The sequence below is a fragment of the Anomaloglossus baeobatrachus genome, chromosome 3 (assembly GCF_048569485.1).
Source record: "Anomaloglossus baeobatrachus isolate aAnoBae1 chromosome 3, aAnoBae1.hap1, whole genome shotgun sequence".
Taxonomy (NCBI): domain Eukaryota; kingdom Metazoa; phylum Chordata; class Amphibia; order Anura; family Aromobatidae; genus Anomaloglossus; species Anomaloglossus baeobatrachus.
The window spans coordinates 651830645-651846457 of NC_134355.1; the positions used below are offsets into that span (position 1 = coordinate 651830645).

The window sequence follows — 15813 nt, forward strand, 5'->3', positions numbered from 1 at the left end:
TTTGGAGATACGGTATGTATACCCCTTTAATATTATTCCAGGAAATGAAAATGTACTTCTAAAAGGAGTACAAGGAAATGATGTTAAATTAATGACTATAGCAAACTTTAGTTAATTGTTACTCTAAATGGTATTGACCACATTTTTTTTTTTTTTTATGTATACTGGGTTTAGGGTCTTGTTTCTTTAGGGCCATAGAGATGTAATTGAGGAGTCTCTTATCAGGTTAACCAACATCCCAACCCAGTTTACTTGGGTTCCTATCCAAGAAATCAATCGTTCTTGATCCATAAGAAAGCTACATTTAGTGTAAGCTGAGATATCTACACAATCTACGCAAGTTTTAATATAGGGAGCTAGATTTCTCATCCTAAAACTGCTAATATAACGAAGAATAAAGGCCATTTACATAACGGGACTTTAAACCAAGCAAAATGAACTGGGCAGGGAGAAGTGTTTGGGTTTCTGCTGGGTCTTTACACAAGCCTGCCCACCACATCTTCCATCAATGGGGGTTTAAAAACACACAAATTCATATCTACATTTATATCATGACATTTACACTTAGGCCCAGCTGTAATTTAGAACCCAAGACAAATTTGACAGTAAGTATAATGGAAGACTAGAAGCTCTCAACATATTTACCTTGGAAGACTTAAGCGATCTCCACTTCAGATCCCAAATGAAGTTCGGCGTTGTCAGACAAAACCAGAACAGTGTTACTGGAGCTAGAAACTGCTTCCACGGAGCCATCAGCTATTATGATGCATTCGATGTCCCCTCTGTCCTCAATCACAATGTACTCATCTTCTCCTTCAATGACTATGAATTTATTGTCCAAATTTTCCACCTCAACACGGTCTTCCACAGTTTCCAGAGAATTGTCAGGCATGTCTTCTCCCCATGGAAAGTGAAGATAGTTCATGGTTATGGTCACTGGACTCCTGATGGTGGGGTCTTCAGCGAGCAGGGCATGAAATAATTCTTGTGCTTTAGTGGAACATTTGGTCCAATGTCCTGGCGGGGCTGTTTGGTTTCCAAAACGTTGCCACTTGATAAAATCTTTGAACAGAGGATCGTCTTTGCGGCCCTTTCCCAAGGAAAATATCCCGTGAATGCAACATACAGAAGTACACCAAAGGCCCATGTATCCATGCTGGGTCGCAAGACTAAAGCTTCATAGCTTTGCAATTGACACAGCTCTGGGGACATGTAGGGAATGATGTGTGACATTGATGACACGAGGGTACCGATGGCTTGTGTCAGGCCGAAATCACTCAATTTAATATGGAAGCAGTCTTTGTCCATGAGTAACACATTATCTGGTTTTAAGTCTCTGTGCACCAGTGAGTGATCGTGCATATATTCTAATGCACTGGTTAACTGTACCGCACAACGCTTCACCATCACTTCTGGAATTCCAACCTGGAAAAGAAGAAACCATTAGATACATGCTGCCTTAATTAGAGAATGTGGCAAACTGAGAGGAAGGGCTGCTCTGCTTTGTTTTTCACCACTCTAAATCGGTAAGCATTTTACTACATACAGCAAACACCTCTTGACTTTTGTGACTACAGCTCTGACTGGTGGAAGCCGCTGATATCTATTGCTGGAAGTCTGAGAGCCTCGTTCAGTGTCTTCTACACTTATATTGAGAAGTGACTTCCAGTCTGCCCGGCAAACACTGCAACAATTCAGCCAGTAACCACTCCGGTCACGTGGTGCAAAGGAAGAACGGGATAAGCAATGGGAATAGCAGAAGATGGCTATTCTGTGTTTTACTAAATACAGAGAACGTGCCTTACTGATAACTATCTAGTGGTGAAATAAAGAACCCAGAGTGGTAAATTTAATTTAGAATACGGATTTCCAACTGACTCTATAGTTCAGTGTTCCCCCAACTAAAGTTCTCAAGAGCCACCAACAGTGCATGTTTTCTGTATTTCTGTAGTAATTGTATATGTGATTTAATTAGCTGAACAGGTGGTAATTCCACCCGTGCAATACCACTGAAATCATGATCTGGGGTTGGTGCACACTGTTATTAGGGATTGTGCATCCACTAGTGCAATGTGCCAAAAGAGGCAATAAGGAGTCTTGAAAGAACTAGGGGTTGCAGGTTGGAGAACACTTTTCTAGGTATCTAAATCAGCTGTAAAAATGAGAAATGCCACTCCTTACCACACGTCAGAATATTTAAAAAAAAATCTCTGCCCAAGATTCTACAGCTACATATTCAAAAACACTTTGTGATTGTGAAATGCTTACACTGGGTTTGATTAGCGAATGGAGAGTTCCAGCAGGGGCCAAATCCTGAGTCAGGACATAGAAATACTCCGAGTCCACGTAGATTGGGTGGGTGAAGATGATCCCTTCGTGACCCGATAAGGTGATGGACACACAAAGCTCATGGAGGAAACTTTGTTCCTTTGTCTTCCTCTTCTTCATTAGTTTAAGGGCCACGTGAGTTCCTGATTTTAAAAAAATTGTTTAGATGAAATAAAATTAAAAATAAAAACAAAAACAAATACGAAGTAGAGAATGGGTCTTATTTTAAATATTGGTATTTAACCTCTTATTACATATATATTCCTTGAGCTCATATTAGTTTTGGAGCACTAAGTGACCTATGTCATGCTGATCACACGGTTCAGCTTCTGTATTGGTGTGATCATCTGCAGGAGCCTGAGCAATTATACACAACCCGGCTGTAACTGAGTACTGATGACCTCCCGATCCTCGCAATTTTACCCGTGATATGCAGCTGTCAGCTGTGTCAGAGGCCCATGGGCTGCTGGTGATGGCGCTCCTCATCGGCCACCCTGTAGGGCAATGGTAGATGGCGGTAGGTGTCTATAGGGCTGGTGTTGGTGGGAATCTGCTAGTCAGGTACAAACCATGATTTGTAATATTTGGCGCTGTATGGGGAGTGATATGTAGAGCAAGGGAGCAGGGCGTCACATGTTAAATTTCCCTTGGAGGACTAATAAATATTGTAAACCTGTTTTTAAATTTTTTTATAGGGATGAAAAAATGAAGAAAACGTCCTCCTCAAATGTGTGAAACCCTTTACAACCATTTGAAGTACCTATACATCCAAGGCTCTGTCTTTTTAATACAGGCTCGCACACAACCCACGTTTTCTCCCTCATGATTCTGCTGATCTGATGCAGCGAACAGACACTGGGGATCTCTGATCTACCCACTGTGGTTAACCAGTTAATTCCTGCTCTCAATGTGACAACTGAATGTAACACTGTCTGGCATGGATCGCAGTATTCCTCACCACAATCAGTGGCCCAGTTACGCGATTGCGAATGGCTGGTGGGTTGTCATGAAAGTGGGGAGTGTTCAGCTGATGACCCCTGTGGCTGTCATGACTCTATTCCTGTGAATGGTGCCATAGAGCCGGCATTCACAGGAGAGCAGCACTTCTGCTGATCCCAGTAATGCTTCAGCACCCCTCTGAACAGGAGAAGTGATTGGACAGTGCAGTAATAATGTGCCCTAAGGGGACTAATAAAATCAATAAAAAGTTTAAAAAAAAGCTAAAATTGTCCCATTGAAAATAAAGCGTGCGTGTATGTTTATTATACATATATATTATGTGTGTCTGTGTGTATATTATATATATATATATATATACACACAATTATAATATAATATAAAATATATATATATATATATATATATATATATATATATATATACACAATTATAATATAATATAAAATATATATATATATACACATATATACACAATTATAATATAATATAAAATATATAATTATAATTTTATATTATAATTGTCTATATGTATATATGTGTATATGTATATATTATATATTAATAATCACCAAAAATCGGCCTTGGTAAGATATGAATAATATGGGAATTATATGTAATAAGGTGGTCTCCTAACATAAGGAAAAAATTCCACCACCCACTTGTTCATAAATACAATGGATATTCTGATCTATGTCAACACACAAACCAACTCACAAAAAGATCAGATAGCAGCAATTAGTGTAAGAAAAATCTTTATTTAACAATAAAAAATGTAGAAGGAAAGGAGGGGATGTAGTAACAGGGAGGATACACAAGATGCCATACCAGAGCAGCTGAGAGCAGAGAAGTGTGCAACGTTATGGAGAAGCCACAAAGCAACCTTGTTAAGAAGTAAAGGGGAAGCAAGCAAGTATTATTGAATTATATTCAGGCAGGGTCCCAAGACAGAATAATACAAAGGGCATCAAATGGTGGCAATCAAGTATTAGCGATAAGCACACATACTCACAGCTGGAGTGGCGCCAAGTCCCATCCGACGCGCGTTTCAGCGTCAGCCTTCGTCAGGGAGGGGTGCGTGGCGACATACCGGCAGGGTAAGTGTATTTATGTAAAGATCCAGCCAATCACTATCCGGATCAAGTAGACGGCGCATGCGCTGTGCAGATCGGCACAGAGCCCAAGCAGAAAGGACGCGTCATCGTCGCTTGGCAACCGGAGTCGTCCCACTATGAGTCACCGCCACACGTGACAAAAAGGTCACGTGACGCGATGATGTCAGAGGGGCGAGTACGGAGCTCGGACAATACAGATACGCCCACTGCGTGAGCGCTGTCCGGAGACCGCGCATGCGCTGTAGATCCGGATAAACCAAGACATGAAGTATATTATAAACTGGTGCTTATTACCCAGGGAGTATATACATTAGTCAGAGCAAACAAGGAATGCATATATACATTAATCGGAGCAAATAGAAAAGAATATAATTCATCAGTTTAAGATAAATAGTTCCTATATATATATTTAAGAAAACATACATATATACATATACATATATACATGTGTATACACAAAAAGCATACATGGTGTAAATATTAAAAATATATATATACACATGCAACCCTGCAAGCTTATTAAAAATCTTTCATACATATAAAAGAGAAGCATCATGAAAAACAAAGGAAAAAAGAAAAGCAAGTGATAAAATGTGAGAAAACAGGCTCACTGAATAAAGTGTATAAAATGTATAAACTAAGTTTTTTCTTCAACTAAATATAGCTGTATAGAAAAAGATATAAAAAATTGTATGGCTATAATTGTTGCAGTGTAGGGGTGAAAACAAGTGTATGAATATGTGTAAGGAGATCCGTGTAAAATAAATAAATGTATTGAGAAAGTGAATGCGACCTGAAGAAAAGACAGTGGCAAATGGACAGAGTGCATACACATACAAGAAATAGTGCAATAAATGTGAATAATAAATATTATAAATATGTTAAAACATAATGATTCTTGAAAAGATATATGAAATGCGATCAAATTTGAAACAAATTCCTGACCTAATATAACTTTCAAAGTATATTCTGGGTCCACCGATGATATGAAAAAAACTCTTGTCCTGGGAGTAATCATAGGCTGGATGAGAAAAAAGCAGGAAACATCATGATGTAGAAAACACTATAAAAAGAAAAAGAGGTTTAGTGAGATACTAAATAAAATATGAAAAAACCCTTTTAAAAAACAGAGAAAATCCCTGCCAAATATGTACTGATGATCAGAAGGATAAAAACAAGACAGAGAAAAATGTTGCAATACATAGAATGTGCATACATATACATACAATATGTATATATACACGGATACACATCTACGTATATATGCATATAAATACATACAAGCACATAGGTTGTAAATGCAGAGACCAATATTACATCAAGGAAACCAAGGGGAAACTTTTTACAGGAATGATGTAAAACTAAGGTTTTCATTTAACCCTTTTGGATGTATGGTATCTAAGGTCCAGATCCAGCGACTTTCACATTGGGCCAATTTTTTGGCCACATTCCCTCCACGAATATTCATAGGGACATGGTCAATGCCGCGGACTTTCAATTGTGTTGAGTCACACTGATGGAATTTTCTGAAGTGTTTCGGAATCGTCTTAAGTGACTCAATGTCGTCCTCATTTTCCGCCGCTATGATGTCACGAATGTGTTCCCTTACACGTACTTTTAGGGCACGTGTAGTCAAACCCACATACATTTTCCCACAAGGATAGGTGGCCTGATAGATTACAGCTGTTGTAGTGCATGTAATATGGTGTGTGATGGTATACGTCACCTGTCCACTTGAATTTGGGAAAGACGTGGCTCGCTCAATATTAGGGCAGGCCACGCATCTCCCACAGGGAAAACAGCCCCAATTAGTTCGTATCTTAAGGTCAAAAATTGGCTTTTTTGTAGGTTGGTAGTGGCTAAAGACCAGCATATCCTTCAAATTCTTGCTCCTCCTAGCTGTGACACTAGGATTTGGTGAAAGATACTGACTAAGGGATGAATCTGAACGCAGAATCGGCCAGAATTTCTCTATACTTTTCCTCATTACATTCCATTGTGAGTGGAACGTTGTAATAAATCTGACTTGTTCTTTTTTCTGTTTGTCCTGTTTGGTGTACAGTAGGGTTTGTCTGTTGTTGTTGTTGCCTGCTCTAATGCAGGCTGTGTTGATATTTTTCCTACTGTAACCCCGTTCGAGAAATCTTTTCTTCATAAGATCCGCCTGTTTCCAAAAATCTGAATCAGTGGAGCAAACTCTCCTTAGGCGTAGGAATTGTCCTACAGGAATCCCTCTAAACATCTGTGGGGGGTGTGAGGAAGTCGCGTGTAACAAAGAGTTCACCTCCGTATTCTTCCTAAACATATCCGTTTGGATTTGGTTTTTCTGATCTCTTCTTATTACAACATCCAAAAAATTGATTTCCTTCATGTCGTATTTATATGTAAAGCGGAGGTTGTATCAGTTTACATTTAAAGCTTCAAAAAATATCCTTAATTCTTCAGCATTGCCCCTCCAGATGATGAAAATATCATCAATGTACCGGGCCCAAAATATGACCCGGTCCATTGATGAATCACCATCCGAGAGGAACAGCTCCCTCTCCCACAGCCCCAGGAAAAGATTTGCATATGATGGGGCACAGGCCGCCCACATTGCTGTTCCCTGGAGCTGTAGGTAGAAAGCATTGTTAAAGATGAAAAAATTATGCGTCAAGGTGAAGTTCAATAATTCCAATAGAAAATCAGTAAAGCCAGTCTCCATATTACTCATTTCTAAATAGAAAGAGGTGGCTCTAATACCATCTTGGTGACGAATGGAGGTATAAAGCTCCTCTAGGTCGCACATCACCAAGAGCATGTCATCTTCAATATAAACCTGATCCAATATATATACACAATTATAATATAATATAAAATATATAATATATATATATAATTTTATATTTGTCTATATATATATGTATATATGTGTATATGTATGTGTGTGTATATATATATATATATATATATATATATATATATATATATATATATATATATATATATATATATATATATTACACATACACGTATAATAAAAAAAAGTTATGGCTCTTGAGTCTTTGAGGTAGAGAAGGAAAAAAACAAACTAAAACTTGTAATAGTCGGGTGGTGAATGGGTTAATCTGGTAGCTTACAAAAACAACCCTGATTTTTCATCTGGCTGCAGTTACTTGAACACTATAAATATATATTAAAATATATATTATACATATAAATAAAATTATATCTATTTTATATGGAATTTATTATATTATAATTTAATAATCATTATATGACAGTATTTTTTTGTAACTGTTTACAGGATAAATAGTGCTAGACAGAAAACAAAGCTAAAACTAAATATTTTCCTGCAAAAAAAAACATCCTCCTACACTTACAAGAAATTTTAAATAAACCTGTATGAGGTTTGTGTTTTTTTTTTTTTTTTGTTTTTTATTGAATTGTAGTTTAGAGTATTTAGGTGCATACAACGTATTGCCTAACACCAATATGGGGAGAAATTAAAGAACCCCCCCACAGTAGATCTGCCAGTGTTTACTTGGTGCAGGATATGAAGGGCAGAAAACTTAAAACTGGCAAATGGTTTGTTTTTTTTTTCTAGGAAAAGTTTAGTGATTTATATAAATCCCCAAACGCTGCCAGACAAATGTAACTCCCCCAGAAATACCAAAGTGCTTATATAGCGATGACCAAAGAAAAAAAAAATATTCTGGCTCTTAATTAAAATGACCATGGGAAAGTAAAAATTGGTTTTCCCTTTAAAATGGGCACATCCAGAAAAAATAAATAAAAAATTGGTTTTCATATTATATAATGGGATTTGAACTTTATACAAAATTGTAACTTTTACAAAAAACTGTATGATTGTGTCTATGGCTTTCAGAAATATTGAATAGACTTTAGAAGAAGCCATAAAAAATGACTACTTCTCACGTGTAATGTTGGACTCACCGGTTTTCTTCTCCATAGCCATGACCACTCTGCCGTAGGTGCCGCTGCCCAGAGTCTCCAAAATCTGGAAATCCTTCTCGCTGGTCTTGGGGAGCTGAAATGATCCAGTTGCTTCCATTGTAGCTTAGTATGGTTTTTGTTTTACATCAAATCTATCACGAAAAGGAAAATGCGAGATGTGAGATGACATTTGCTGTAAAATCCAAAACTGGAGCGGTACAGAATGAATATCACAATTTCACACACACTATACATATTGCAAGTTGGCCGAGGGTTGGAAAGATTTCAGTATGAAGACGTCTATAGACCTTTTACATAGCGATTAATGGGGAGAGGGGAATGAGCTGTTATCACCATTGGTTGCTCATCTCCAGAATAAAGGATGAGACATATTAAAACCAATAAGTCCCATTCTTGTCCCAATTCTCCCCGGTGTCAGATCAGGAATATCACCATACATACTAGATTACTAGATGGTCCCAAATCATTGGGTTTGGTAAATATTCATCTATAGAGTAAATCATACCTGGGCAATGTAGAGTCAGTTGGGTTTTCTCAAGTTGATTCTGATGCAATGTATCCGGAGAGCAGCAATCTCACTATTAGTGAAGTCACTTCTCTAGGAGTTGGGTGCAATGAAGACCTTGTAGGAAAGATTCACATCACAAATGTGTGCAGTGATCCAATGGTCTTATCAGGACACCCTGACCAAGAGATGGCCCTTCCTACCCCTTCCATAGACAATGGGATAAATGGCCGTCTAGTCATATGGTAATGAAGATCTCCCCTACATCACCAGTCTATTGTATGGGAAGTTCATGAGCAGATCAGGTATAAAGGACGTCTGGGTGGAGGCCACAATTTGTTCTTTCCAGTGTCTGCTAATTGTTGACTTGGCCAACATTTTTTCAGATGCATTTTTCTCGCATAATGCGGTTTTTACATGACAAACGACACTAAAATATCCAAAACACTGAAGAAAATTACATACTGTTTGTCTAAATGTTCTGTCAACCATCTCGTTACTTAAGGGTACCTTCACACTTAGCGATGCAGCAGCGATCCGACCAGCGATCTGACCTGGTCAGGATCGCTGCTGCAGCGCTACATGGTCGCTGGTGAGCTGTCAAACAGGCAGATCTCACCAGCGACCAGTGAACAGCCCCCAGCCAGCAGCGACGTGCAAGCGACGCTGCGCTTGCACTGAGCCGCCGTCTGGAAGCTGCGGAGACTGGTAACTAAGGTAAACATCGGGTATGGTTACCCGATGTTTACATTAGTTACCAGCGCACACCGCTTAGCTGTGTGTGCAGGGAGCAGGGAGCTGCGCACACTGAGCGCTGGCTCCTTGCTCTCCTAGCTACAGTACACATCGGGTTAATTAACCCGATGTGTAATGCAGCTACATGTGCAGAGAGCAGGGAGCCGCGCACACTGCTTAGCGCTGGCTCCCTGCTCTCCTAGCTGCTGTACACATCGGGTTAATTAACCCGATGTGTACAGCAGCTACATGTGCAGAGAGCCGGAGCCGGCAGCACAGGCAGCGTGAGAGCTGCAGAGGCTGGTAACTAAGGTAAATATCGGGTAACCACCTTGGTTACCCGATGTTTATCTTGGTTACAAGCTTACCTCAGCTGTCAGACGCCGGCTCCTGCTCCCTGCTCGCTTCATTTGTCGCTCTCTCGCTGTCACACACAGCGATCTGTGTCATAGTGGGACAGCGCCTTTGAAGAAAACGAACCAGGGCTGTGTGTAACGAGCAGCGATCTCGCAGCAGGGGCCAGATCGCTGCTCAGTGTCACACACAGCGAGATCGCTAATGAGGTCACTGCTGTGTCACAAAAAGCGTGACTCAGCAGCGATCTCGGCAGTGAGCTCGCTGTGTGTGAAGCACCCCTAAGCCTTGCGAAAATTTGCATCCGGCTTTTTAAAGACAATGACCAAAGTTTTCTTTATCCTGAGAGGTCACCAAAGAGAAGTGATCACCTGAACCCACAAAACAATCTATGGTGTCTACAGGGGACATTATTTGTTATGGGGGCATCACTGCTTTATTGGTGGCACTCAGAATTACTTATAGTAGGGGAGTACTTAGGGGAGTACTATCCTGTGATTGTCTAATCGCTTATGCTTTATACAGCGATGCCACTGCATTTTTGTATATAGTAAATATCACGTCTGTTTCCGGTACGTGTGACATTTGTTTTCACATGTACTTGAGACACTGGCACACGTAGATCCATTAAAATCAATGGGTCTGTGCACACGTTTGTGTTTTCACATGGAATGTGTGGAGCATACGTGTCTTTGTGCTCCACATGTAGATATGTCCGTTTTTTTTCTCCGGCAGCACGGCTGTCATGTGGACCATACACTGATTTAATCCGTGTGACACGTACTGGAGAAAATGCGTGTCTGTGAAATAAAATGCTTTTTCTGAACTCTCCTGTCTCCAGTGCTGCTGTCTCTGCCGCTGCTGTTACTTGCTTCTGGGCCTGCTCATTATGCTCTTTGCATAGTCACTGCACCTTGGACAGGAAGCAGCAGCGTTGGGCACAGCAGCACCATGGACGGGTGAGTATATAGGTTCCTGCTATCCGTGTGCCATGTGGATAGCAGTGACAGCACATGCTGAAAAAACCACACACACACACACACACACACACACACACACACACACACACACACACACACACACACACACACACCACAGACTTTAACAATTTTTTTTTTTTATTTTTTAATAAACCTTTTCCAAGTCCTCTGGTAGGTATGGCCTCACCATCAGATATTTGGGGTATATTGTAGGAATAATCCATAATGTCCTCTTATGATCTGTGTGAGCTGTTATTGATTCGAGCAGAGGTCTCAGTCAAAACCCCGGTGCCGACATTGCATATTGACATGCGCACAAAGTGGGGGGGGGGAGGAATTGTCAGTTTCAGTGCAAACTAGAGGTGAAACCAAAAAGAATCTGACAGCAAGACATCCCAGATATGTAAGTGTCCACAACATCCATCCCTCATGAGGTAATGAGCTGTAAACGCACCATGGACTCTTTGTTGCTCCATCCTGGGGGCGAGACATGAAAGGTTTCACTATTTTCCTTTTGTTTGTCTTCCAGGATTGAGGGAAAGCCTGCTTTTTGCAGGAAGAGATGTAGTTTTCAGTTACATCATCAGTTTGACAGTACAAAATACTGAATGTGAATATGCGAAAAAAAATTCCTAGTAGGATGATATAGAAAAATAGATTCCAAAAAGCAAATGGCAGAATAACTTCATACTGATCTGTGGATTCATTCTGCGCCAAACGTCTATAAATTAGTCCCTCATAGAAGCCAACAGCCCACCGATAGGGATAGAGGTCACTGCCAGGGCCCATAGATCCCACAGGCCAGCGTCTGCGGGCACGGCTCCTTAGGCCACATCCAGTCGGGAGCGGACTCCTGAGTTCCAGACTAGGAAGTCCACCATTCACAAAACTAGTGCAGAGGAAAAGGATAGAGACCACCAGCCCAGGTTGGGGATCCGAATGCAACCGGCTGCGGCGCCGGCTACCAGCACCTTGGTTTACCAAAGACTCGTGTGATTCATTGACTATGAGTAACAAAACATCCCCTTGCTGTCGCTATACCCTGCACAAAGACACTGGGTCCTGGGGCAACCATCCCTACCCACGGAGGGGTTAACATCCAGCTGCCACAACATCTCTCCCGGGTGGCCATAACAGCAGCGGTGGTGTCCTACCTTACCACACACCGTGGGTGGCGTCACGAACTTAATACGCCTAACCTGTACATAAATGTTCCCCTTTTTTTATTCGGCGTGTCTGCGAGACCCCCGGGTCCGGAGACCCTCGAGCCACCCCCTTATGGATCCGAGCAGCGGCGGCTGCTGCCACGGGGGCGGCACAACAGCACCGCATCCTAAATGTTATGCAAGTGTCGCGGGCGGCGGGGCGCTGCGCTCACTAACACTCGGGTCCGGCGCTGCTGCTGCTGCTCGGTGGCTCGAGCGGTGGGCCGGATCCGGGGCCTCAAGCAGCGCTCCCCGCCCGTGAGTGAAATGGGAGGCTTCGTTTGGGGATTTAGTCCGTGACGCCACCCACGGTTGTGGTGAGGTTGGGACACCACCACTGCTCTGGACGGGGATCCCGGAAGCGATGACAGGGAGCAGCCGAGATGTTTCTCTCCCCTCCGTGGGTAGGGAGTTTTGATGGTCCCGGGGCCCGGTGATGGGGACTGTAAGGTGGATGGCGGGGTTTGGCGAGGTGCAGGGTCGCTGAGGCGGCAGCGCAGTGCCAGGCGGCACGGTGGTACTCAGCCAATGACGCAGACTGAGTCTCTGGTAAAACAAATGGCTGCATGGACGGGTCCCGCAGCTGGCTGCGATGGTCACTCGGGGTAGGTTGGCGGTGACTGTCTCTCCCTGCACCTGTGATGTGTTTTTGGCTCCGATGGCTTCCCACCGGTAACCCACTCCCCAGCGGTGTATTTGCCAGAGGAGCCCCTTTTTTGCCCGCAGGCTCTGGCCCTGGGAACTCTAGCTGTGGCGGTAGCTGTATTTCCCTTCACGGTTGAGCGGTTGCCTTCAGTCGGGTCTTTGCTGCTGAGAAACCCCGGAAGTTCCCGTCGCTGACTGATTTGACCGGTTTAACGGCGACTCCAAGCCTGGTCGGGGTCCGTAGGCCCTGCCGAATGGTCCTGGCTTCTCTTCGCTCCCCGGTTCGGTACCAGCGGGCCACCGCCCGTCCCCGGTCCTCACGGTTGTGCGTCAATCTGCCTCGCCTGCAGACGGTCACCACCGTCTGCCAACCTTGCTCTTGAGTGCCCGGGCCACGTACCCGGACACAGTCAGTCTGCTCTTGCTCCTCCACTACTACTTCTCGCTCCTTCACTTCCACTCTCCCTAACTCAACTCTCTTCCTTTCCCGCCTCCAGGACAGTGAGCTCCTCGGTGGGTGAGGCCAACCGCATGGCCCCGCCCCACCTGGTGTGGACATCAGCTCCTGGAGGGAGGCAACAAGGATTTGTGTGTGTGACTGATGTGCCTAACCGGGGTGTTTTGTAGTACCTGTGACGTCCTGGCTTGTCCAGGGCGCCACACAAGTGTCCACAACATCCAGCAGTCATGGGGTAATGAGCGGTAAACGCCCCATTGACTCTCTATTTCGGATTCCCTCCCTGATTTTGAGTTGTTTGTAGCCAGTGAGCACAAGTGTTTTTTCCTGTAGAGGAAGAGGAGTGGAAAGGCATGCTGTGAAACCCCTTTTTCAAAGTGCAAACTGGAGCTAGGAAAGACCTCATATAATTTTTGATGGACATAGAAATTAGGGAGATAATAAAAGAGGCCCCTTTTCATATTTTGCTTGACACCACCATGCTGCTGTGATTTCTGGGGATTCCCCAATCCATTTTTTTATGTGCTGATATAACACCCGGGGTCGATGGGGGTTTTTCACCCGACACGTCGCCGGGCTGGGGGGTGCAGATCCTGTGTGTCATCACGGGCTGGCCTGGCCTTCGTGACCTCGAGACGTTCAGGAGGGAGGGAAGGCGGTGGACGGGAGGAAGGATGGAGGATGGTGGTGTTAGTGACGGTTAGGAAAGTCTTTTTATGATCGTGACGCCACCTGTGGTACGCGGCCAGGGATGGGCTGCCTCTGCGGGTGCTGCTCTCTGGGGCTGATTGTGAAGGTGGGATGGTGTCTCTCCGCACAGGCGGAGCGGGATTACCCCGGAGAGGATGGACAGACGAGGGTGGTGGTAGTCCCCGTTGTTACCGCAGCGCTGGGCAACAGCAAATGAAAGGCAGAGACAGGGGCTGTGGTTCCAGGCCTTTTACTCACTGATAGTTCAGAGGCTGCCACAGAGTACTGATCTTTGCCACGATGGGCTCAAGCCGATGCCAGATCCATGGAAGGTTAAGTCCGGTGTGTCAGCCTATGGGCCCTTCCTCCTTTGAGGCACTAAGTATCGGATGCCCGTGGCATGAAGCACTTGGGGACTCCAATGTCAGTAAAGTGTCCCTTTCTGCTTCTCCCCAGCAACAGTGTTGAATGCCTTGGCCCACAGAGCTGCTCGCGGCACATCCGCTATACTGTGTCTATAGCTGTTCTCCTCGTTGTAGTTGTATGTTCCAAGCTGTTGTCCCCAGCCACTGCCACCAGCTGGTTCGCTACTCTCACTAGGTCAACCTGCTCTTCCCACTGTGTGCTCTGGAGTCCCGGCTCCAGTGGATCGGGGAGCCCCTGGTGCAGTGGCGTCCTGTAAACCCACTACTGTAGTGACCCCCCCTACTGTGACCCGCCCCTGGCCCGGTCCCCATTGGGGAGGGCAACCCACTGGTACTGTGTGACTGTTGGTGGAAACTGGTACCGACCTTACCTGGACCCGAGACAAGTACGACACCCTAATGGGGGTGCACTACCCTGTAGTGCCTAAAGCCACAGCGGCACCACATTTCCGAGTCAAGACCATTGTCTCATCATACACTGCCCCTAAAGCTGCTATGGGCCTATGGTAGCGGTGTAGCACAGAGGGAGTTACTGGGGCTGTTGCTTATGGTGGAAAATGTTTAACAGCACAAAACAAAAAATATTATAAAGTAGCAGTGACATTGAAGAAAAGGATCCGGCATAATCTTCTGGTAGTTGTAATCATTTTTTTTTTCCCGAACACGTGATAGGGAAGAATAATAAAACCTGACGCATTTCGTGTGCATTACACACTCTTAATCATAGTATATTTTCAATAGCTCAACTTATTCATTGGCTACTCTAGGTATAAATCTACTAACAAGATGTGTGTACACCGTATTTTACATTTAATTTTTATTATGCCAAATTGGATTGGTTTTATAAAGAGTTTTGGTTTGTTTTGTTTGTTTTTTGTTGTTCTTTCACAAACTCCTGGATGACATTGTCTCAGGACTCTTGATCACTAAAATCCATTTCCAACCTGTGATAGTTTCCAGGTGAAACTAAAGAATTCGGGATGTTCCACATGACCACGGGTATGGTCAAGTCATTAATGAAGACTTTAAATAACCCCCCCACCCCACCCTTACCTTCCCTGAAATAAACAGACTGCACACCAATATGGATTTTATTGGCCACAGCAGCCTTTTATTGTAACAAAACATAACATAAATAACAGAGGACCACCCTCCGGTTCTGTTGAGTATATTTGAGCCCCAAATCTGCCGACGGGTATTCTACCCAAACTGTAGCCAGACTGATGTTTTACCCCCAACCACTCAAGCATCGGCTCTGAGGCACCAGTTAACAAACAACCTGGCCTCATCTGAACACACGCCCCCAACCCGCAGCCCACCAGGCCTACCACGGTATTCCCCCACTCCCACACAGTTACGACACAAACCCCAAATTCCAATTTTGAGGACCCTCCTCCCAATCGCTATGCTGCTATTACAAGAAGGTAAAAATTGGGAGGGTGGATGGGAGATTGTTCCGT

General features: G+C 43.6%; 1 protein-coding gene across 1 annotated transcript; it reads right to left on the minus strand.

Moving 5' to 3' along the window:
* Positions 1–933: 933 nt before the first annotated feature.
* LOC142297369 (serine/threonine-protein kinase SBK1-like) lies at positions 934–8454 on the minus strand. The gene is made up of 3 exons (XM_075341597.1): positions 8337–8454; positions 2269–2471; positions 934–1425 (listed from the first exon to the last, which is right to left on the minus strand). Exons 1-3 carry the CDS (start codon positions 8452–8454, stop codon positions 934–936), a joined length of 813 nt encoding a protein of 270 aa, XP_075197712.1.
* Between the last annotated feature and the right edge of the window lie 7359 nt (positions 8455–15813).